Source organism: Rhinolophus ferrumequinum, chromosome 16 (genome assembly GCF_004115265.2).
Source record: "Rhinolophus ferrumequinum isolate MPI-CBG mRhiFer1 chromosome 16, mRhiFer1_v1.p, whole genome shotgun sequence".
NCBI lineage: Eukaryota > Metazoa > Chordata > Mammalia > Chiroptera > Rhinolophidae > Rhinolophus > Rhinolophus ferrumequinum.
The window spans coordinates 31,667,205-31,693,370 of record NC_046299.1 but is presented as its reverse complement, the minus strand read 5'-3'; the positions used below and the strand labels follow the sequence as shown (position 1 = coordinate 31,693,370).

General features: G+C 34.5%; 1 protein-coding gene across 1 annotated transcript in view; it reads left to right on the top strand.

The window, feature by feature from the left end:
• KIF20B (kinesin family member 20B) overlaps positions 1–25,672 on the top strand; it is a 62,741-nt gene extending 37,069 nt beyond the window's left edge. The window contains 10 exon segments of the mRNA XM_033131413.1: positions 5,607–5,732; positions 6,389–6,516; positions 7,979–8,134; positions 14,241–14,417; positions 15,618–15,731; positions 17,630–17,827; positions 20,067–20,168; positions 20,584–20,734; positions 24,255–24,397; positions 25,537–25,672. Coding sequence (XP_032987304.1) covers positions 5,607–5,732; positions 6,389–6,516; positions 7,979–8,134; positions 14,241–14,417; positions 15,618–15,731; positions 17,630–17,827; positions 20,067–20,168; positions 20,584–20,734; positions 24,255–24,397; positions 25,537–25,614 — 1,373 coding nt within the window. The 3' untranslated portion in view covers positions 25,615–25,672.
• Positions 25,673–26,166: the final 494 nt, after the last annotated feature.

The window sequence follows — 26,166 nt, the reverse complement described above, 5'->3', positions numbered from 1 at the left end:
TCTTATAAGGACACCAGTCATGTTGGCCTTAGGGCCCACCCTCATCCAGTAGGACTTTATGCTTAACTTGATTACATCTGCAAAAACCCTATTTCCAAATAAGGTCATATTCATAGTGGGTGGACAGGAATTTTTGGGGAACTCTATTTAACCTAACATTCTGGTGAGTATAAAGTAGTATGTAATTGTGGTATTGATTTGCATTTCCCTAATGACTAATGATATAGAGAGTCTAGTCTTCAGCTCGTGGCCATTTGTGTATCTTTGGAGAAATGTCTGTTAAGTCCTTTGCCCATTTGAAAACAGGGTTATTTGTCTTTTTATTATGGAGTTATAAAGGTTCTTTATGTATTATGCATACTAGACCCTTATCAGATAAATGATTTGTACATGTTTTCTCCTATTCTTTGATAGATAGTGCCCTTTGATGTGTTAAAATTTTTAATTTTGATGCAGTCCAATTTACCTATTTTGTTTTGATTGCTTGTGCTTTAGGTGTCATGTTTAAGAAACTGTTGCTTATTCCAAAGACCTCTAGATTTTATTGTAAGAGTCTTATAGTTTTAGCTCTTATATTTAGGTCTTTGATCCATTTTGAGTTAATCCATTTGAGTATAACTTTGTGTATTGTGGGAGGTAGGTGTCCACCTTAATTCTTTAAAGCATATGGAGAACCAGTTGTCCCAGCACCATTTATTGAAAAGACTATTCGTTCCTCCATTGCATTATCTTTGCACCTTTGTAGAAAATCAATTGACCATGAATGCAAGGGTTTATTTCTGAACTCTCAGTTTTGTTTCATTGATCTGTATGTCTGTCCTTATGCTAGTGACACACTGTATTGTTACTGTGGCTTTATATAAGTTTGAAATGCGATGTGGGAATTCTCCCCCTTTTGTTTTTTTTTTGCCAGATTGTTTTGGCTATTTTGGGTTCTTTGCATTTCAACATGAATTTTTGGATCAACTTGTCAGTTTCTGCAAATGAACCAGCTGGAATTTTGATGGGGAATGTGTTAATCTGAGGACCTATTTGGGGAAATTGCCAACCTAACAATATTAATCGTGAACGTGGGAGATCGTTTCATTTAGCTAGACCTTGCATAATTCTTTTCAGTGTATAAGTTTTGCACATCTTTTGTTAATTTATTTCAAAGTATATTATTTTTGTAATGCTTTTGAAAATGGAATTACTTCTTTAATACCATTTTTGGATTGCTCATCACTGATATATAAAAATTGAATTGGTTTGATTATATTGATCTTGTATCCTGTGACTTTGCTGAACTAGTTTATGAGCTTTAATAAGGTTTTCTTTTTGTGTGTGTGTGGATTCCTTCGGATTTTCTATAAATAGAGATAGTTTTACTTCTCCCTTTCCATTCTGTTTGCCTTTTATTTCTCATTCTTGCCTAATTTCCTGGTGAAACCTCCAAACAATGTTGAATAGAATTGGTGAAAGGGGACCTTCTTGTCTTGTTTCTGATATTAGGGGAAATTGTCATTCTGTCACCATTATGTATAATGTTAGGTATGGGGTTTTGTAGATGCCTTTTATCAGGTTGAAGAAATTAATTCCCTTCTGTTCTTAGTTTGTTGTGTATTTTTATCATGAAAGGGTGTTGGATTTTGTCAGATGCTTTCTTCTGCATCTGTTGAGATGATCATGTGGTTTTATTCTTTATTCTATTAATACTGTGTGTTGCAGTGATTGATTTTCATATGTTGAACCAAATTTGCATTCCTGGGATGAATTCCACTTGATCATGGTGTATAATGCTGTTTATATGTTGCTGGATTCAGTTTTCTAGTATTTTGTTGAGGTTTTACATCTATATTCATGAGGGATATTGGTCTATAGTTTTCTTATGCTGAGTAGTTTTGTAATCTTACTAAATTCTGAAACTGAATGTCTCTTTCTGCCCAAACTGTCTTAACTTTCTTGTCTTTATTTCTATTACTGTTTCCAATGTGTGGACGAGGGGTTAGCAAATGGCAGCCCTCTGACTAAATCCAGCTCACTGCCTAATTTTGTAAAGTTTTATTGGAACTTACTCTCTTTTGTATTGTCTGTGGCTGCTTTCACATTATAGTGGCAGAGGTAAATGGTTGTGACAGACCTTAAAATAGTTACTATCTGACCCTTCACAGAAAATGTTTGCCCACCCCTGGTTTCTACTTTAAGTGATATCACTTCCCCTCACCCTCAGATCTAGTACCTAAATTCTGTTACTTTTTCTCAGTGACTCTTCATATTTGTCCTATCTCTTTGCCAGGCCTTATATCAAACTCACTCTCTTGTATAGCCAAACAGCTAGATTAAATTTTTCTAAAACTCTGTGTGTCATTTTCCTATTAAAAGTTTTCAACCATTTCCTATTGCCCACAAAATAAACATTCACCCTCGAACTTGACATTCCATCCATCCTGCCTTTTTATAATCTGGTATTGTATAACTTTTCTGTTCTATCCAGCATACTTTGTTTTGTTCCCTTATCTTGCCCTGCTCCATTTTGCTTCTATTCCTATAATAAAGAATCCAAATAAAAGACATCATTTCCTTTGGAAATGTATGATTTCAAGACAAAGACCCAAGAAGAAATCACTAACTAAAACAGTGAGTTTCTGTAGATTTGGGAAATTTCAAGAAACCGTACCATATAGCCATATGTAGGTCTATCTTATCTTTTTTCTTTCCTTTTTACCTCTTTCTTTTTAAAGGCTACATAGTAGTATTCCATTTTATTAATATTAATATGTCAATTTATTTAATATGACCTCTTTTTTTTAGTGTGAGAAAAAAAATCTCTTAAAGCCTTAAGTACTGTGACAAAATTGATTAGGCTAGAGATGAAGTTGATTATAATATGAACAGAAGAGAACACCGTTGCAAGGAATAGAGTCCTTCTTTTGACCAAAGACATGGTGTTGCTCATAAATGAAATATAATTTCAAAGTTCAATAAAGGAAATATTACCTGCTAATTTTGGTTGCTTGTAAAGTTGGGGTAATGATTCCACCTTTCCAAATTTTCGCAAATTTTAATTAAAAAATAAACATTTCCAAAGAAGTCAGAAGGTCAATATAAAGAACACCTGAATGCTGTTTATTAGTCATTTTTTAATATTTTGCTATATTTGCATCTCTCTCTCTCTTATATATACATGCATATATTAAACTGAGCAACTTGAAACGTATTTACATGCACCAATGATACTTTATGCATAAATAGTTTATTATGAAATTTGTAAGGTAAAGACATTGTCTTACATAATCACAATATCATCATATCTAAGAAAATAACATTTTATAATCTATTCTGGTAATATGACCTCTTTTTGTGAAAAAAATTTTTTTTTATTTCAGACATTTTTTTTATTATAGACATTATGAATATTTTTGTACCAAAGTCTTTGTGTACACATATAAATATAGTTGTAGAGGAAATTTCTAGCAATTGTTGGCGCAAATGATGTATATTTGAAATTTTGATGAATATTGCTATTCTGATCCCCAAAGTGGTACCAGTTTATATTTAGAGTAATAGTATATGAAGTGCCTATTTCCCCACTTTTTGCCAATATTAGTTGCTACCAAACTTTAAACTTATTGCCAGTGTAATAAGTGAAACATGGTATCACATGGTTTTAAACTTTTGTACTTGTTTTATACGTATCTCGTGTACTGGTATTCTGAAATAAATTTGAACCATCATTATGCTAGTATTTCTAGTCGGGGGTTTTCTGTGACATTTATGTGTCATTTTTGTCCCTAGCTTGTATCATGTTTCTTCTTTCCTCTTCCTACCTTTTCTCAAATGTTATGCTTAAGCCTTTCTTCCTTGGATCCTCCCCAGGACATTATTAACTCCCAGTAATTCTCTGCCTTGAATGTTAAGCACTTGGTTGCTTGTTCATTTGACAGTAATTTATTTAGCTGTGATTAGATATCTAACTTAATAGTTGTCTTTATGATGCTTTATTTTCTGGTTTGTTTGTTGCATATTTCTGGATTCTTTCCTGAAATAAAACGTAAATCATTGGCGGCAGTGACTGATAAAGTAATTCTCTTTTTTCTTTTACTGCTGTTGCCTTTCAAATAATAACTGGATAGCCATTGGTGAGGTTATTGGTGTCCTGAGACTTTCCTAATTGATAACTAGATACTTAAACTCTTTAGTACTAGTCCTTGAGTGCAAAATATAGAGTAGAAGAGGAAAGGGATTCTTTGAGTAAACTTATAATTAATTAATTGTAATATAAATGTTTGCAAATCATGCTTTTTTAAAAAAATTTTCTTATTGGGAATATTGGGGAACAGTGTGCAATCAGCCCCATGTCAAGTCGTTGTTTTCAATCTAGTTGGTGGGGGGCACAGCTCAGCTCCAAGTCAAGTCGTCCTTTTCAATGTAGTTGTGGAGTCTTTGTTTTCAATCTAGTTGTGGAGGGCGCAGCTCACTGGTCCATGTAGGAAATGAACCAGAGACCTTAGTGTTATGAGCACTGCACTCTAACCACTGAGTGACCGGCCGCCCCCAAAATCATGCTTTTTGACAGAAGAGATTATATTAGGTTGGTGCAGAAGTAATTGCGGTTTGCATAATTATTTTAACCTTTTAAACCTCAATTACTTCTGCACCAACCTAATATGATAATACCAAGACTCCTTTAATCGTAGGAGGAATTCTGTTTTATTAGCACGCCTGGCAGCTTACAGTAATGGAGCAGTATACTGAAAATTACTCGTAATTTTTTCTTACTGTTTTATTTATTTCAAACTTGCTTTATGTGCACTTTGAGGGAGCCATCTTCTGACATTTTGTCATTTTTTATGTCACTTTTAGTGACCTGAGGTTGAGTTATATGCATTTATAGGTTTATCACCGCTGACATCAGTAATAGTTTTGGTAAGAGGTATCTGAAATGAACTCTGTACTATGCGGGCATCACTGGAGGCAACAAAGTAATCTTTCCTCTATAAGTCTTTCTAGCAGACAAGATTCAAGTAAAATTGTTTATAAGTCATTACTGTCATTTTTCAAGGGCTGGGAACAATTTTGGGAAGGCTAGTTGTGCAGTCATTTCCTGAAGAAAGAGCTGGTTTTAAAAACACTAGAAATAAATGTTTGGTTTGAAAATTTTTTCCCATAAAAAATAATTAGTTGAGATTTAAAAACATAAGTCGTATTGGGATTGAGCCTTTATTGTTTTTAGGAGGTAAAAATTTTGGTTTGAGAATATTAACTCTAAAAATAAATGTTTTGCCAAATAACGATTTTTTCCTAAATCTCAAGATTTGTGCTTATTAATAAGTATTAATAGTTTACTATTATAAAATTTTGTTAATTTTGTCTGAAATGATTTCTTTTCATTCATTCTTCAAATCATCCAAGCATCCATCTGTACATCGATATTTATTGGGTGTTTCATGCATGCCAGTGCCCTTCTGGCATTGGGGATATAGCAGTGAGCAAGACAAACTTTCTGTCTATATGGAACTCCTATTCTAGTTAATAAAAGTGTATTTTAATTTTAGAAGAACTCAAGAAAAATTGATATCTGGATGTAGATGTTAGTAATATCTAAAATGTCCACCCCACATTTTTAGATCTAAATGTTAAAGAAAAAATAATTAAAGACATGCGAATGACACTGGAAGAACAAGAACAAACTCAGATAGAACAAGATCAAGTGCTCGAAGCTAAATTGGAGGAAGCTGAAAGACTAGCCACAGGTAAAACAAGATTGCTTAAATATCTCAAGACATATTCTTCCATTTTCTTATTTTCCGATTTTTCTAGATTTTTTTCCTTTTAAAGTAGTGTAGTATTTATAATTTATGATGACAAAGTAGTTGTGTTTTGGAAATGTCCTGTCACTTGCCATTTTCTAATGTGATAAAATTGTTTTATCTATGTAAAATTGTATATAGTAAAGAAGGAATAAGGGCATGTGCATAATAACTGGATAACTGGCAGTGTTCCCCAGACTTTAAGAATAAACCTTCAACTGAGTTTTAATCTCTGACTAGCATTTAGTATCAACTTGCATGTTTATCTCAATAAATACTCTGATTCCATCTTTCAGAATACCATCAGTTTTTCTTTTATTTTTGAGAACTGCATTGTTTTCTATAAAATTACTGAAATGCATTTATACTGTATACTTTGAACACTATTCAGTGGGTTCCCTAGAGGTCCTTGTAGATCCTTTTCTCTAAGAATTTGGTAAAACTCTTAAAAGTGCAGCTCCTAGTATAGTCTTAGTTTTGTCTTGGTCTGTGTTCTTCTGGGCTCTGCTGATTCTTGTCTGTATCCCATGCCACATATATCTCCAAATGGTATAACTTTGCCATGTGCTTTTAAAAATAATTTTGTATTTTCAAATCAGAATTGGAAAAATTGAAGGAAAAATGCAAAGATTTGGAAACTAAAAGTAATCAAAGGTCAAGTAAAGAACTTGAGGATAACACAGACATACTTAGTAAAAAGCTCAGTAAGCTTCAAGATGAGTTTCAGGTATGATTTTATGTATGTTTGCATGTATGTATGTCTGTATGCTCACTATATTTCTCATGAGAGGAGAATTCAGTAAATATTTTATAATTAATTTAGATATGGGTAAAATAATTCCTAGGAAGTGTTAATATATTACTGTTTTTCAGCATACATTGAAATGACATGGGGAAGAAATTCCCAAGATATAAACTACAATTGCCAATGAAAATACAGTGGTCGAGTCTTCAATTTTGTAATTTATATATTTAATACTTAAATCACCACGTCTTATGTCTTTGTACCTATTTTTCTACTCCTTAAACGTCTTCCTCATCAAATACTGCTGTGGAGAAGATGACTTAGAAAAATTATTTTGATTGTTGTAAATTTTTTCAATGTAATTATTAAGTTGGAAAAGAATACAGTTGTATATCTGGACACTGGAATATATTTGAAACCATACTATATAGAAGATACTCCGTGATGTTCAACTTGAATATACCATGTATAGAATACAGCATATGGGGAAAATTATTTTTTAATGGAATGTACCAAATACTACTTAAAATTTTGTACATTAAAAGTTGAATTCATAACTGGATTTGAGATAGAAGAAAACATAAAAATTTTGAAAAGTTAGCTGCATCTAAATTATTTTCTTAAATTCAGGCTGTATGTAATCAGATACTGAACAAACACAAAAAATTACTTTCTTTTATAACTGTTAATTATATGTTCTAGAATTTACCCTTTCTGTAGTGAAAACCCAAAAGCAGCTAGAGCAAAGTAAATACTCCATTAATTATGAAAAAAATACATTAACTATATTGAAAATGTTCATATTAAGGATATTGGTATGTTTTGCATTGTCCTCAACTGATACAATTACACATGTTAGATGATAACCTTTGTAGTCCTGGAATGTATTGACATAGTTCATCAATTACAGTGGTTTCAGAAGTTTTTAAAACAGTGGAATATATCTATGGAAGCCACTTTGAAAATTACTGATTAACTGTAGTTTCTGCCCAGCTGTTCTAATGAATGTTTGTCTTGTTGCACAAGTTATTCTTTATTTGGCATCCTGTATACCCAGGAATATTTTGTTTTTGGAACCATTCGATTAGAAATGACTATCAGAAACCAAGTCTTTTTTTTCTGACATTTAGGAAGACTTGGGTCTCTGTAACTTGCAGAAATTTAATTTGTCTATTTCTTCTTATACTTACTGATGAAGGAAAATCTTAAAGAATTGATTCCATAGCAAAATAAAGTTTATAAAGAAAATACTGTTTAGGAAAGCAAACCAGCCGTGTTCATTTTGTAATCTGAAATAAACTCTGATATTGTCATTGTTTAAAGAAAATCACTTTTAAGTTTTTGAAAAGGTAAAAAGTAATGCAGTATATGAAAATGGTGTAAAAATAGATTTATTGACTACTTAAATGTGATAGTTATTTGTACTTCTTATATATGTATGTAGGAATCTGAACAGAAATATAAATCTGATAAAAAGAAATGGTTAGATGAAAAAATGATGCTGATCACTCAAGCAAAAGAAGCTGAGAATCTACGAAACAAAGAGATGAAAAAATATGCTGAAGACAGAGAGCGTTGTTTAAAGCAACAAACTGAAGTGGTTGGTATCAATTATACTTTCTCTTTGATGTATTTCACCTGCTTTTTTTGCTTTGTTAAATTTATTCCTGGGATTCTTATCAATCTCTAATATGGTTGACTGCTTTTCTTCTTTAAAAGCAGCTTTTCTGTTTGTATTGTGAACGTAAAGGGGACAAGCTCATGGGGCCACATGGCAGCCCTGACAAGCTCAGTGACCAAAAGTAACCACACAGGATGGTCTGATCACAGATTCCTAACTGGGCAGGTCATGGCGGGTAGTCACTTCCCAGGCCTACAGCTTCCTTAGCTAAGGTCTTCACCCTAAGTGAACCCTGTCCATTGCTCTTATGCATCTAGGATAACATGCCTTTGAAATGTTAGTAATTTTCTTTCCTAGATCCCTCTAAGGCACAATTGCAGGCACCAGAGCATAAGACCACAGAAGCCTTCATTGTTATCTTGTTCCCTGCATACCACCTCAGAGTGCTGTAAATGTTAACTATTAACTATCCTGTACCTACCAGTGTAAAAGAAATATGTGTTTCTCATGCTTTTTGTCCAATCTTAGAGATTTCCCCTTTGTTTCCTCCCTCTCCCTTAATCTACCACCAATGGATTTCATATACCTGTGTTTTCTCCCTGATTCTAATGCATAAAAAGGAACTGCAAAACTGCCATTCTCATTTTCTCAGTCCTTTGAGATCTTGCTTCCAGACATGTCCTCAAAAATTCAGCTCAAACTCTTATAAAACTTTTCTATAGGTTTAGACATTCTTTCGTTGACAATAAGAAGACTCTTCTGTCCCATTATATCTTGTAGTTCACTTATGTTCTTATTTTAACTTTTTTCAGTGTATTAAGCAAGTTGGGAAGATACCTAATTGCATTTCTGTCTAGATACAGAACTTAAAAGTCTCTTCGTTTTGGTTCCCACAGGTTTATCGCTACTGTATTGTAAAACTTTTTTTGCATTTTAAACTGTAGATTCTACTAATATGGTGTGTATATTTTACTTCATATGCCAGTTTTATCAGGACTTTTTTTTTTTTTAAAGTCAACTAGATGGTTTCTAGAAGACTATAGGTAGAAATAACCTTCAGTTTTACATCAACTAGCTTTGTGTCCTACAGCAATTCTATCATAGCTTGTTTTATTTCTTCCTGTTTTAACTGACAACTTAGTCTGATACCCAATGTTGCCAATCAGAAAAAAGAAGTTAAAAGGCATCATTGATCCTAGGAAAACTGTTGAGCAGCACATTAACATTATCTTTAAATGAAAAAACTGGTTCTCTGTTTACAATAATACCGTGTTTCCCCGAAAATAAGACCTAGCCGGACCATCGGCTCTAATGCGTCTTTTGGAGCAAAAATTAATATAAGACCTGGTATTTTATTATGTTAAATTATATTATATTATTATATTATATCCGGTCTTATATTATATAAGACCAGGTCTTATAGTAAAATAAGAATGGGTCTTATATTAATTTTTGCTCCAAAAGACTCACTAGAGCTGATGGTCCAGCTAGGTCTTATTTTTGGGGAAACACGGTAGTAACTTGGCAGTATCGCATTGTCATCTGTTGGTATTGCCTTTGTTTCTGAAAGAATTTTACTGATAACAACCAAACTTGATATTGAAAACAGAAATGCTGATTTTCAGTAAGTTAAGGATAATTTTCCCACTGACTTTTAAAAACATTTTACCTTTTTATTTTGAAATCATTTTATTTACAGAAAAGTTACAAAACTAATACAGAGTTCTTGCATACTCATCAGTCAACTTCTGATGCTAGCCTAGCATATTACATAACAGCAGCACAGTGATCAAAACCAACAAATTAATATTACAGTACAGTTAGCTAAATTATGCACCACATTAGAATTTCACTCATTTTTCCACTAATGTTTTTTTCTGTGTCTAGGATCTAATCCAGGATACTACACATTTATTTGTCATGTTTCCTTAGTGTCTTGACTCTTTTTTTGTCATATGTGAAATCATATGAGATTAATATTTGTCATTACTCTAGCTCCAAGATGGCAGTATGTTTCATTACATGTGCCAACTACACTTGACTGGAGGTGTACCTTCAGGAAGTTTTGGGTTGAGTGGAATTCTGACGCTGCATCAATCTTAACAGGAGAGGTTCTTGCTGGGTTCTCTGTGCCTGTCCCACAGCCCAACAAACTGCTCTGGGCAATAGTAAGATGAAAGACGTGAAACCAGAAGCGTTGGCTGTCAGTCACTCCAATTTCAATCCAGGAATAGGGTCACTTTTCTTAGTCAGTGGTCCCTGTGGCAGCAATGTCAGCAAGTAAAGTTGCTTTGAGTTTTTAATCCTAGAGACAGCTAGCTTTCTCCTTTCCCCCATGTATTTCTTTACAATCATACCTGCGATATCTGTGCCTGCCATATTTGAGAAATAAGTTGTCGATTTTTAAGCTTTTAAAATTGTAATATGTAACAGTAAATTAACAAAACAAACATAGTTCAGTGAATTATTGTAAAGCCAACACCCACTTAACTATCACCCAGTTCAAGAAATAGAACATTACCAGCACTACGTCTTTCCCAATGGTAATAACTGTCCTTTTAATGTGTTAGCTTAATGCTTTAGTTTTGACCATTTTTGAATTTTATATAAAAATGGAAATATACACAATGCATTCGTTTGTACCGATCTTTTCACACTCAGTTATGTTTGTGAAAATCATCAAGTTGTTGCATGTAGCTGGAGTTAGTCCATTTCCATTGCTGACTGTTTCAGCGTATTACAGTACCACAGTCTATTCATTTTAATGTTGAAGATGCGTGGATTATTTCCTATTTGGGGCTGCTCAGTAAATTCTGTACACATTGTACACATTTCTCTTAGTGCACATGTGCATGTATTTCTGTTGCATATTTAGCTAAGAGTAGAACTGCTAGATACAGGATGTACGTATGTGGAACTAGTAGAATGCCACACTGACTTTAAAAGTAGTTGTACCAATGTATGCTCCAGCTAGTGTTGTAGTTGTTATATATTCCCACCAACATATGGTGTTGTCAGTCATTTTTTATGGCTTTGATATGCTTTTCCCTAATTACTAATGAGGTTGGAGATAGTTTCATGTGTTCATTGGCTCTGCTTAAACACGACCTTTTGCTCATTTTCTCGTGGATTGTCTAGCTTTTTCTTGTTGGTGTAGGAGGTGCTTATAAAACTTTCTGGATAGGAGCCCTTTGTCCTTAATGTGTTGCAAGTAACTTCTTTCAATCTTTAGGTTACTTTTTTACTCTTATTACCTTGATGAAGAATATAATAAGTTCTTGAACTTATTTTGGTTCGTTTTCCTAATCTTTTCCTTAATGAATCCCAAGGACACGAAGATGTTCTCTTATTTCCTGTTCAGGGTTTTACCTTTCATATTTAGATCCTAGAAACGCTTTTTGTGTTGGAGTGAGATGGGGTGAAGGGGAGCAGAGATTGCTATCCCAAAATATGCCTCTTTGGGATATTGATTATTTTAGGCTTGTCAATTTTAAGAAACATCGGACCTGGAAGAAGCTCTGAAACCAAGTAGAAGTTACCCTTTGTAAAAGCACATTGACATTTATGAGGGATATTTCCATTTGTAAGGGTGCTTTCCTTACTGTACTTGGCCTGCTGTCTGTCTGGATGGAAAGAAAAGGCAGGATTTAAATCTGCATAATAATCTTAACCATGTTCACTGCGTTTTTCCTGGTAAGTTCCCTAAACTGACTTTCCACCCCAACACCTTTTGTCTTTAGCCGAAAGGAGGGCCTTAAGGTGATGGCTTCCACCATTTTGGCAAGTTAGTGTTCCTGGGCCTCTCTCACAAACGTAGGAGGTAATGCATGTTAGTAAATTTTAATTGGCTTTTCTCTCCTGCTTATCTGTCTTGTATTAATTTGATTATTAGTCTAGTCAGAAGAACTTGAATGGTAGAGGGTACATTTTACCTCCCTGACATGGGTGAAGGCTAGGTGTTTCTGTTTGTTTGTTTTGTTTTTAATGTGGATTACTAATTTTCTTGGTAGTATGTATTGAAAACCTTTATTCCCACTACTCTGCAACTTTTGTCATAAATCAATTGTCCAACAATTCATTTTTATATGTGGTTTGAGATTAGGGTTGGAGGTTATTTTCTTTCGTTTGGCTTTTCATTTGTTCCAGCTCCCTTTGTTGAAAAGACTGTCCTTTCTTCCATTGAATTTCTTTGGTATTATAGTAGAATGTCAGTTGCCCATACATTTGTGGACCCTTTCATCTATTTCACTGATCTATATCCTTGTACCAATATCACACTGTCTTGATTATTATAATAGACTTAAAATGACAGGATGAGCTTGCTCCTAGTTTGTTTTCCATTTTCAAAATAATTTTGACCATCCCAGATCATTTCCATATAACTTTGAGAGCCAGGTTTTCCATTTCTATACACACACACACACACACACACACCTACACACCTGCCCAGATGTTGATTAAAATTTCCTTGACTCTGACAAGAAAAGAGTTCTGAAATGTTCTAAATTAAAATTACAGCTGCTGGAGAGTGAAAGAGACAGAACAGTTCTAGCCTGTTAATAATAGCTGTGGGCCAGCTCTGACAGAAGACTGCTCACATTCCTGTATATCTGTTGGAATTTAGGATTTATTTCCAGGTGGCTCTTTTCACAGTTATCCAAAAGAGAATAGCCAGATGGCCCTAGAACTCCACCAGCCTCTGCCATTATTTACAGGAGCCTCTGACCCCAGGAGCCTCTGCTTCTTATTTACACATGAACTTTCCAATCTGCTTCCCATAGCTAATCTATAGGAGCTAACACTGCTTCCTTGCTGACTCTGTGCTTGTCCCAGAGCTGGGCCCACTTCAGCTTTTCCCATCCCCTTTGTCTATAGGTAATATAATCCTTTCAGAATGGCCTAACCACCTCCCACCCCCACTTTGACGTATAAAAACACTCAACTCTAGGACTGCAGACAGGCTGTCTTTTCACCAAGCAGTGCTGCTGCTGGTTCAGACTTCATGCCCCATGACCAGTCTTTCTTAACCAGCTATGGCCTAATAAACCCTTTCTTTTAAAAAAGACTTAGAGCTGTGAAAATTAAAAAGTTTTAACAAGTCTATAGATCTATTTGGGGAGAATTGACATCTTAACAATATTGAGTCTTTTGATCCTTGAACAGATTATCTTCATTTACTTAAATGTTTTTTTAAAAATTTCAGCAGTGTTTTATAGTTTTTCATGTGTAGGTCTTACACGTATTTTAATTTAGTGCTATTTCATGGTGTAATGCAGGGACTCAGCTCTTGCTCCCGGCACAAGAAGGCAGGATATGGTGAGGCCAAAAAGGAGCACCCACGGAGCCATGGATAGGGGAGTCATACCACTATATTCTTGATGGCTGCTGGTCGAGACGCAAAAGCAAACATCCACCAGTACCCCAATGCGGGGTCTTCCTTGTACCCGGCTCGTTGGCGGCTGGGCGAGACACAGGAAGTAGGATCCACACGATCCGCAGTCCACAATCTGCTTGCTAACTGCACTTCCTATCCGCAGTCCACCGCCTGCTTCTCTGCCAACCAACAACCCCCTAGCATAGCCCCAGCAGTTATATTAGTGGCTAATGGCTAACCGGTAATAGCTGGTGGCCATCTAATAACCGAGCCAGCACCTTTCCACGTGAGGCTGAGAGCCTGGAAACTGCTCTCTGGGACTGTCCCTACACATGATTTGTTAACCCATTGAAAAGGGTATATTTTATTTTAATTTCTCTGTTGTTCCTATTATTTTTGTCATTTGTTTCACTGTAATTTTACCCTCTTGTTTCCCAAGTATTGGGGGAAATGCTGGTATTTAAGGGCTCTAATTTTTTATTGAAAGAAGTAATCAACAAGCTGATGTTTGGAATGAGGTGGGCATGTGGACATTAAATATATATGAAGGCACGTAGTTTGTTTTACAAGTACAGTAAACATCTAGACTTGACTATGTAATCTATTTTGAATCTTGTTCACAGTTGTGTTTATTGTTATTGATAATAAAAATTTCAAATAATTCTTAGATGCATGTTTCAAGATTTATTTTATCATGTTCTCTATTATTAGGAAATACTTACAGCACAACTGGCAGAGAAAGATAGTAACCTTCAAAAGTGGCGAGAAGAACGGGATCAACTGGTTGCAGCTTTAGAAATACAGCTGAAAGCACTGATTTCCAGTAACTTACAGAAAGATAATGAAATTGAACAGTTAAAAAAGATCACATCAGAGGCTTCTAAAACAGTCAGTAGAATCTTGTTCTTTCTATGCCTTTTTAAAAATTGAACATAGAAAATTTTCAAAATTATTTGATTAACTTTTAAAGGCTAAAAAAAAGTTTCAGTAGATCAGGGGAATCAATTTAAAAATTTATTTGGATATTTTTCATGAATTTTGAGTTCTCAGTGTTTATCTTAGAATAGGTTCAGAGATAATGTCTTCCTAATAGAGTTGTGAAAATTAATTGCGAGCATTTGTAAAGCAGCACAGTTTTTACCACAGTGAAAGTCAATACATGCTATTATCTCCCCATTATGGATTCAGTAGAATCTTATTTGGTGATAATGGATAGGTGACATACTAGATATATTTGACTTTTGATAAGAAAGCCCACATTAGAGTTTATCAAGTCTAAAAATGTAATCTGATATTTCTTTATAGATCCCTTATGTAGGGTTTAGAAATAGAACATACACTATGTCTGAGAAAGTGGGATGAACAATGTGCAGCAGGAAAAAGTTTAGTTATCAATATGGTCTTTTCTACTCTAATGCTCTACTTGCATTTCCAAGACTCCTCTAAGTTTTTCAAAATTGTGTTACCAAAATTCAAATTCCAACTCAGTACAGACATCTCTGGTTCTCTTTCGTCATCTGGGAAATAGGAATAATGATTTTTTTTTTTTTAGTTTTTTATTGGGGAATAATGTATTTTTACAGGGCCTATCAGCTCCGAGTCAAGTCGTTATCCATCAATCTAGTTGTGGAAGACACAGCTCAGCTCCAAGTCCAGTCGCTGTTTTCAGTCTTAGTTTCAGGGAGCACAGCCCACCATCCCGTGGGGGAATTGAACCTGCAACCTTGTTGTTGAGAGCTCGGGCTCTAACCAACTGAGCCACCCATTAGCTCCAGGAATAATGATTTTTGGCATATCTAACTCGGAGTTACAACGAAAGAAAATGAGAGAATATATGTAAAACACCTTGGCAGTTGAAAGTAATCTTTCAAATTCTCTTTATATTAGTCTCAGAAGAGGCTAGAAAGTTGCCCAGTCTTTCCTGAGTCTGAGGATGAAAGAGAGGAGCAAAGAGAGTTACATGGTCGTTGAAGAAGTCTTTGATTACTTCCCCTATTCACCCAAATCTTGATTTTATATTCTTTTTGTGAAGTATTTTAATTTAGTTTCTGTTACAGTGACTTACTGCTTTAATATTTATTACTTTAGGAAAAAGAAACCATGGAGAATATTAAACCCAGACTTACGAGTTCCACAGATCCTGGCGGAGTTGAAACTGAACCTCAAACAACAAGTTTTGAAATTTCCAGGAATGAAGTAGAGGTGGGCATTTGGTAACACAGTCCGCTTCTTGACCCTCTTTACCAGTGACCATTAATTACCAGATAGCACATGCAAATATAATTTAATCAATTTGCTGTACAATTTGCTGTACCTTGCTGTACAATTAGCTATATGTGCTCTTGGCTATGGGAAGGAAAACTAGAGGCTTTTGAGGAGAGATGAGATTATTTTGGGAGATTAATTCTCCAAATATTCATCTCCTCTCAAAATGATCTTGATCTCAAACTACAGATCTGTTAATATAAATGAACTTGTTGGTCAGAAATAGGAAATCCCACAAAAGATAAAATACAGATGATTATTTACCCTCATAAGAGGTCCCTTTAATTAGCATTCTGTGAAATAGTGTTTTTTTGAAATCATACCCATTTAATAACTCACCACATCTCAATAACTCACAATGAATTTCCTTAATTTATAGTGGGCATAGGGTTCTCAATATAGAGATTCTCAGGTTACTTATGAAATAGATAAAAATTCTATGTCACTTAAAGTTTTGAAGATAAAATTACTTAAAAAAATTTTAACACATTTATTGGGATCCATGTCGGCAACCTTGCTAAATACTAAGAATACAAACATAAATAAGACATGATCGCCATCCTCAAGGAGTAAAGAATCTATTTAATAAGACAGATACATAAATGACTGCCTTGTTTGACCTTACTTTATGGGCTAAGTGGTAGGAAGAAAGTGCTAAGAAGAAACACTGACTGAGGAATACCATGAGTTTTGCCTGAGTGGTTGTGGATGTGGATTAGAGAAAATAACATCATCGTGGATCTTGAAGGTGAATAGAATTTTACCAAGCAGAGAACAGGAAGAGGACATTTTAATCTGGGGAAATACGTGTGCCACGCCATTCCTTTTCTCTTGGCCTTTGATAGTTTTTGGTGGTTTCAAATAATTAGCATTGACCTTAGGGACGAATATAAATCATATCATTTGTAGAAAAGATTGAAGTTGATCTGTAAACAAGATTAATTCTTGATTGCCTAGGCAATCACATGTGGAACATTTCTTTCTCTATAAATTTATATATGTTGTCCTAAAACGTCCTGATTCAAATTTCCTATTAATAATTCCAGCAGTTATTGTATATTCCACAGTTTTAGAGAATGGTGTTTTTAGGCTATTTTGTACATATTTTTTTGCTTTCATGAAATCATTATGCTCCACTGGACTGAAAGTCCAAAGTGATTCATTCACATAGCTGATAGTTGATTCTGGGAGCTCAGCTGGACCTATATGTGGCTTCTCTCTGTGGCTTGGGCTTCTCACAGCAGAGCTAGTTTGTGAGTTGGGGCATATTGAGAGAGAGTGTCCTGTAAGTTAGTGTTCCAAGAGTACAGGGTTGAAGTTACAAGGCTTCTTATGGTTGAGCCTCAGAAGAACCATGAGGGTACTTCCAGCACATCCTGTTGGTCATGGAAGTTGTTGAGGCCCACCAGATTCAAGGACGGTGAATGAAACTCCATCTCTCAGTGGGAAGAGTAGCAGAGAATTTGCGGTAAACTTTACTATAAACTGGGTGCTTATTAAAAATTCTAGACTTTTTCCTGGGAGAGTTCTAACTTAGTGGGTTTGAAGTAGGGTCCAAGAATCTTTTAAACAAATTTTCTAGATAATTATTATGATCATACAAGTTTGGGAAATACTAAGTTTCCCTCAATTTTAACATACCATGTATAAACCTAGAGAGGGTAGGTAGATGGTAACTCAGTCTGTCTGTTCTTGTCTAACAAATTGACCCAAGCACACTTTTTATCTTTTCCAATTCAATATCTTTAATAGGTATTTAAGAGAGTAAATTCTTTGCAATTTATAAATTCATATACTGCAAATAAGATTTGTTTTCCTTTTTAATTCTGTTGTAGAATGAATCTGGAGTCCTTGACTCTTGTGAAGTATCAACAGAAAATAATCAGACTACTCGATTTCCAAAACCTGAGTTAGAGATTCAATTTACACCTTTACGGCCAAACAAAATGGCAGTGAAACATCCTGGGTGTACCTTACCTGTGATGGTTAAGATTTCCAAGGCTCGGAAGAGGAAGAGTAATGAAATGGAAGAGGTAAATACTTAACTGATGAATGAATTTAACAAGCAAACAGAGTTTATTACTAAGCTCAGTCATAATATATAGTTAAACTTTGTTATACTGCCCAAATCATAATTTATGGCATATTCTATACTCTTTAAGAATATCACTGTAGTTTAATAGTTCTCAAACAAAAAGCTTATGGACATTAAAATATATAGCTTATCCCTTATTTCAGTGAAGTTGTGATAGGTCAAATGACGGGGAGTTCTATTGGAAAGCTGTTTTAATATACTAGTCCTGTTCAAACTTAGTCACCTTCCCTCCAGTAAAAAAGAAAAATGGTTGATAAAGAAATTAGAGAAATTGAAATGGCTAACTTGCTTGAGTATAATCTTTGTTAATTAACTAAAATCTTAGGTCTCTATGGTCATAACTCTCTGGTTTCTTAGAAGAGAAGTTCTTTTTCTAACAGTCAGTATATTAAAATTTGAACCTCTATTTAGTGGTAAGCTAAAAGCTATTTACTTTTTACTGCAGCTTTCTGATTGTTGGTTTATCAAACCTTCTACCACGTCACATAAACTTTCTGATCCTCAGTTTCCTCCTTTTGGAAATAAGGATGAGATATAATATTTTTAAAATGCTTAGTTTTTGCTCCACATGGTAGATACATAATAAATGGTAATAATTTATTTTGAAAATAACTTGTTTTAAGTTTAAAACTAAGTATAAGCTCTCCAGCACAATGATCTTATCTCCAACATTTTTCTTTTTTTTTACTCCTTTAAAGAGTAGTATATTTTCAAGCTGGTGGAAGAGCAGAAATAGTATTAACCATACTCCTGAGGCTCTCTGTCAGGTAATAAATTTGCTGAATGAATATTATTTAGTATATTTCCTGCTACACCCAGCACACCTGTAGAGATTGTTTTGTAGAGCCTTCGTTAATTTTATTCTATAGTTATTTTATATTTAATACATTTTAAAACACTATTTTTTTATCATTTATGTTGACTTTTCCTTGATTTATTTTTTCAAGGGAAAAGGAAAATTTGCTGTGTACTCAGAGAGTTAAAATACAGTATTTTATTCATTTTACTATTGATATATATTCCCCATGTATATGTCAGAATAGATACACAGATTGTATCATGTAAAACTTAAAAAGTTTTAACTGATTTTGCCAGCTCTTCACTGCTGTAATAAACTGAGGGTTGTAAGTTCCTCATGAAAACCATATATCCCATACAGTGCTGTATTATACTCCAGTGGAGACTCCAAACAGCTCTTTATTGAACACTCCAAGTGTGATGCAGTTAGTCTTTCTGTGTTTGCTTCCCACAATTGCCATCTATCTATTCCCTTAAAGAAGTCTGCTTCTTATGACCCTTATGGCTTCTACTTTGTAACTCAAATTCTGAGGTTTAGTCATGATCTTCGCTCTGCTTCTCTTCTTGCCTTTTCTTTCTTTTTAGTTTATGATCTTTGATACAGCTAGGATTTATACCAGTTCAGTTCAGTTAATATCCTACAAAAGGCTTTTCTTAAGATGTCATCATGCTTAGTTAGTAAGGAAGACAGAATATGTGTCTTAATTTTCACATTTTACCAGTGCTTATACTGAAGATTTTTATTTGTTTTTGTTTTTGATGCTGCCAGATTTCAGTTAGAGGTAGATGCTTAGACATAGATGCTTTGCAGGATTTGGGAGTTGGGGAAAGGGCAGGTGTACTGCTGTGCTGTATTTTAAAGATGGGATTCAGATGGAAGATGTTATCACTTCTATTCTTTTTCCTGTATTTCTCATATAATTTCGTTATATTTGGTGTGTGTGAAAAACTCATACCTTCAATTATTTCACGGTATATATGTGTATTAAATCATTACATTGTACACCTTAAACTTACATATATTATGTAACAATAGTATCTCAATAAAGTTGGGGGAAGAATTCATGGTTTCAGTCAGGGTTTCTGAACTTCAACACAATTGACATTTTGTATTGAATATCTCTTTCTGTTGGAAGGCTATCTTGGGCATCATAGGTATGTTAGCAGCATTCTGGCTCTACCCTCTAGTTGCCAGTAAAACCCACCTTCCCCCAGCAATGACATCCAAAAATATCTCCAGACATTGCCAGTGTCCCCTGGGGTCAAAATTGAGAACTATTTTCTTCTCTTTCCTTTTTATTTATTTTTTTATTTTTTTGAGTCTAGAGAAAGAAAACATTGTCAGGAAATTAACCAGTGCTGAAATATATTATTTTTAGGACTTGGTGAAATGTGAAAATAAGAAGAATGCTACACCCAGAACTAATTTGCAGTCCCCTGTTTCGGAGCATAGCAATTCTTCTGGCAAAAAGCAACAAAAGGTTTGTCTTCTAATTTGTCCAAATTTGACCATTTTTATGACTTACATTTATAAAGTAGAAGATGAAAATAAAGATGCCAAATGTGATTAGCAATTATCCAGAAATCCACTTTTGTCCAATTATAACTCATTTATCTTCCATTTCCTATTCATCGAATTCAGCTTAGAATATAAGCTGTAGCGTTGGACCAGTAGCAAGCACTTCTTGACGTGTTCACTTCTGACTTAGCGCTCTGCCTGTCAACGCTCACTTTGCCATCCTCTGGCCCTTTCATTCCTCTCCTGATGTACTTGATCCCAAGTTCCCTGCCTGTAAATTCATAACCTATGTCTGGCCTCTTTAATTCAACTGTGGTGTAACTATTTCCTTCTAACATTCCCCATCAACAATAACAAAAAAATTGTTTGTTTATTAGGTTTCCATACGTCCATCATCTCAGAAAACATATTCTTTACGGAGTCAGGCATCTGCAATTAACATAAACTTGGCCACTAAGAAAAAAGAAGGAACACTACAGAAATTTGGAGACTTCTTACAACATTCTCCAACAATTCTTCAATCAAAAGGTTTGCAGAAAATTAATTTGACCTTTTATTTTAGGTATAGGGTGTTTTCTGATTGGTAGAAACTCAGTAACAGTGATTATTATATTTCAAATAGACATTGTCTTGTGATAGGTGGTGGGAGGAAACATGAAAGGATGCTATAAGCCTGGGTGTTCACTAAGTAGTGGAGAAAGACCTGTGTTTAAGTAATTGTTCCAGAGCAGGATGCTTAATGTAGTTAGAGAGTTACAAGCGAAGTACTGTGGTGATATTGGTGGGAAGTGAGCTGTTCTGATTAGGGGCTGTGGAAAGACTTTATAGAAGAGATGGGATTTAACATGGGTATTGAAATGTTGGCAGGATTACACCTTCTAGAGGTAAGCACTGTTAGTATTGTGGTATATAGTCTGCTAGTGTTTTTTTCTATGCATAGATAAACATTACCTATTTATATATATATATAAAAAACATGCTTCTATAAATATCTGTTGAGTTTAGTTGCGTAATACTTTTTTCTTCATAATATGATATAGCCATGTTAACACCAATGAATTAATACCTATATGCTCATATATACACTCTATACATGTATACATAAACAAAACATACATATATATGTACATGTACACACACACACATGCGAACACACACACATCTGCCATAGGGAATAGTTGTAGCACAGGTAGAATACCAGGAAAGTATAGGGAATGTCCAGGCAATTCTAGGTAGCCATATGCAACCAGCATGTAGGAGGTAGAGAGGTTATTGGAGGGCGGGGGCAGGTGGAGGAGTAGTTTCATGAGATTACTTGAGGGGTATCAATAGAATAAATTGGAGACTAGAAGTGAGAACATTAGGGAGGGAAAGGGACTAAAAGCAGGGGACAGTTGGATTGAGTCAGATAGGGTGTATAAAAGTCCTGTCTGTAAAAATTTACCATAGAGGTTCCCAAACTTTCTTGGTTCACAGTGCCCGTAATAACGCAGTAATTTTTTTCAGTGCGCTCCTGCACCCAAAGAAACACCTCATAGTTCCATCCACTAGTACTTAAGGCCAAACAACCACTGAAAATTCAGCTTCTGAAAATCCTGGTTGCAAAGATTGGTCATCATCAAAAGGAACATAACGCATATTATTTTGAAGCTGAACTACCTTGAGCTGTTATCACTGTAGTATCCAGAGCAGGCTGCCTAATGTAATTGTTGAGATACACGGTAGACCTGTGCTCCTGTGAGTTTGCTGCAGCACGTCTCGGCACAGTTTGGGAACTTCAGACTTACCAGATCCATTTGTATATATTTTTTGAAAAAGATATACATCTTTTTAAGGTATAAGTATAGAAATAATAAGCATAGAAATAATGCTTATTATTTCTATTATGCTATTATTATTTCTGCATAAGCATAGAAATAATCTAGAGGGACAAATAGCAAACTGTTAAATGTCTAAATTTGGAGAGGCAGGACTTGTTGTTTTAGATACTTGTGTATTTTATTAAATTATAGTAACACATGTTAAAAGGAAATACGTTTTCAAGGACAGGGAGGTATCCATATACTAAGGGACTCCCTTACTTGGTTGACTCAGCTTCTTTGCAGCTTTCCTACCTGTACACCTGGGATGGTGTTTTTTAAAAACTTATTTCTAGGAATATAAGATATCCCTATTTTTGGATTATAACTACAGTACATGTCTGTTGTTGGTTACTTGGAAATATAGGGAAAAAAGAAGAAAATTGAGATTAGTTCTTAAAACCCGTTGCTGTGACAACCAGTTAACTCATTATTTGTTATCACTGGTCTTTTGCCTGTCTTCTATCCATTCAATACATGGCAGACAGTGATCTTTCAGACTGCAAGTTGAATTATTTAATTTTTTGTTTTCTTATCTTTTTCACTAGACTATAAACTCCAAAAGTGCAAAATGTCTGCTAGTTCACATTCTCAGCTCTTAGAATATAGCTGGCACAGAGTACTGAGGAGTTTGGTGGCTTCAGGGCAAAATCCAGTGTATGATTTTTTTCAGGCTGACCCTGGGCAGCTTTACCTGTTAGGCCTCATGGGGGGAGGCTGCCCTCCCCACAGCAAACTTGGTACACAGCCAATGCATTGCAATGTCTGAAGTCAGTTACAGTCAAGGACGCAGGCCCCCGGCCAGCCATGCGCTTACACGTAACATTCCCAGTCTAGGTGCCTTCATTTGAGGGACTTCCTCAGGTACCTCTGCCCAGAACCGAATGACAGCGAAGTGGAGGGAACCTTGCAGACCCCTTTCTCCACTCTAACTCTGCTTTTCCACTCCTGTCCCTCCCCCCAGCCTCCAGCCCCAGGGTCCATAAACCTGCAAATGCACAGGTTTCCTTGGCAATGAGATGACCCTCACTTCTGTGCTGATCCTCCTGACCTAGACCACATACCATTCCATGGGGAGATGCTGTGTTACCCCGAAAATAAGACTGGGTCTTAGAGTAAGGTTTGCTCCAAAAGACGCATTAGGGCTTATGTTCAGGGGATATCATCCTGAAAAATCATGCTAGGGCTGATTTTCTGGTGAGGTCTTATTTTGGGGGAAACACTGTAGGGAAAAGGGGGTATAGAAGTTGGCGCTTTCTCAGGTTTAGCTTCTTGGTTAGTCTGTTGCTGTAAGTGCTTAAAGGCTTGAGTGTTAACCTGTTTCCCCGAAAATAGCTGATTGTCTGGCTAGATCTTATTTTCAAGGAAACATGGTACTTCCATTTTGGCTTGTTTTAATTGGCTACTCTGACATCTGGCAGCTCAGCTCAGAAGCTCAGCTCAGCTCTTGATGAGTAGACCCTTAACTTAGCATATTTCCTTAAATGTTTTTTGTATTTTAAAAAATATAGTTGATAATCTATGTATATGGATTTTCTATCCAGGAATTTTTCCAGATGGAAATATGTTTTCTATTAAAATGTGTGTGTCGGAAAAAATAAAACAAATGTACAAAGTAAGAAATTAAAAAATTCTATTCCACTTCCCAGAAGCAATCAACTATTAACAATTTGTTCTCTTTTAGTGTGTGTGTGTGTGTACATGTGTGTGTATTTGTGTTGACTATAGGTAAAGAGCTCACAGTTACAAACTACCTTTACTTACTATTAATTGTGGCATCTTTACATGTCAGTACTAAACTAGATCTACCATCCTATTTTTATTGCTGCCTGGTTCACTAGGTATGTATCCTGCTTTTTTGCTTAACATAGCATAAGCCTCTTTTAAGTCATTAAAGATGCCTGAGTTTTACTGGTGATACTATAGTTTACCAAATCTTTTCATTATTTTGAACATTAGTGAAATGATATTTTATTTATTTGACTTTTTTTTTTGCTCTTAACCATCTATTCATGTGTTTATTAGGCATTTATTTTTTTTCTTTGTGAATTGTTTATTCATGTCCTTTCACCATTTATAAATTACAGTGCTTTTCTTTTTAGTTTGGTATGTTTTCTCTTTATTAAGGATTTTATACCTTTGCAGTTAGAAATTATTTATTTCAGAATTTAATGTATTTTTTTTCATAGCAAAGAAGATAATTGAAACGATGAGCTCTTCAAAGCTCTCAAACGTAGAAGTAATTAAAGAAAATGTATCTCGACCAAAGCGGGCCAAACGGAAATTATACACAAATGAAATTTCATCTCCTATTGATATATCTGGCCAAGTGGTAAGCTACTATTTTAGTTTTCTTAAAAGTAAAACTGTTCATATTCTTTTTAATTTGAAGTACTCATAACAATTTGAATTTTATAATAGTTTGAATTTTTCTTCGTTAGATCAAATCTCTTAAAACATACTTTAAATGTTATATTTTTGGTATCAGATGGGTTGATTTCATAGTAATTAAATACAAATGCTACATTAATGCATACAAATGTCATGCATTTACATTTATAATCTCATTAGAGGAATTTTATTTCCATCAATAGAATTATCAATATTTAGTAATTTATTTGCTTCTAACATCTATTTTTGTTTTTATCACTAGAGTTGTACAAATCTGTGCCTAAGTGTGTCTGGTAAAAATATAGAATTGACATTCAATCATTTCCTCCCACTTTTCCTCTAAGCCTTCCAGGTTCTAGTAAGAAAAAACTAGTTTGTCACCCTGATTCTATGACTCATTCTCCTCACTCAGAACAGGCTGTGCTATTACAGGGAAAGTTCTAATTTTCTGTCACGCTTACATTTGCCTAGTGGATGAAAGTGAAAATAGAAAAGTGATTAAAGGAAAAGCTTTGAACAGGAAGTGGCCAAGAAAAATCAGGGGAGAGTCCTTTTACAACAGTAGCTATTAGATGTAAGATAGACACTTAAAGGCAAGTGTAAGGCATAAGGGTCAATTAGGACATGCTGTTGGAAGTACGATTCTCTGGGTCACTTTTCACCATCTGTCTGATTAGTACATAATTTCCTCCCTTGGCTGAAATTCTTTCTTGTTTAATTGCAATATAATGCTCTTTCTGCTTTCTAAGTTATATACTTGTTGCTGCAAAAGCTCATTTCTTAAAAATGATTTGAGTCACGTGTCTCTGAATATTTCAGTAATTATTTCAAGCTATATATGTCCTGAATTTAATACAGAATGTAAATTATTTTAATTATAGAATTACATAGTGTTCAGAGAATCTTTTACAAAATCTACTATTTTAGGCACGCGTTTTTTGGTAGAAGATAATATACCTATCATCCAAGAAGACAAAAAATATGTACCTATTATTTCAGTATTAAGCACATTACATATCTCACTAATTAAATAACCTTTTATTTTTATTTATTTAAAAATTGTGAAATTATTAATTTCAGATTTTAATGGACCATAAAGTAAGGGAAAGTGATCATCAGATTCTCAAACGACGACTTCGAACTAAAACAGCCAAATAAATCACCATGGAGAATATTTTAATATAAATTTTATATTCATAATCATTGTAACTTGCATCCTGACTTTAAAGATAATTGTATATATGATGGTATTAAATCCCTCTGTATATACATTGCTATTTTATACATAGTATAATTTTAATTCAATAAAGAAAATAAGTCAATAAATTTACTTGTCTACTTTTCTAAGGCTTTTTAGTAATAGCTTCTTTTCAAACAGTATGTATTTTCCTATATCCCATGCCTGGGAAAGATGGTATTATTTTTGTTTGTTTTTCTATACATAGATGCCATAGGTCAGACAATTGGTTTACTTATATTTAACAATGTCTTATGAGTTGTTTTACTCTTCTGTTAGGAAATACAACTGATTTTCACAAATCTGGATTATAGCTAAGATCCAGGGATTAAGTGTGTACAGATCTGTTGCCAAAATATGTACAGTAGTCCCACCTCAATTGTGGTTTTGCTTTCCTTGGTTTCAGTTACTAAGGTCAACTGCAGTCTGAAAATATTAAGTCAAAAGTTTCAGAAATAAACAATTCATTAAGT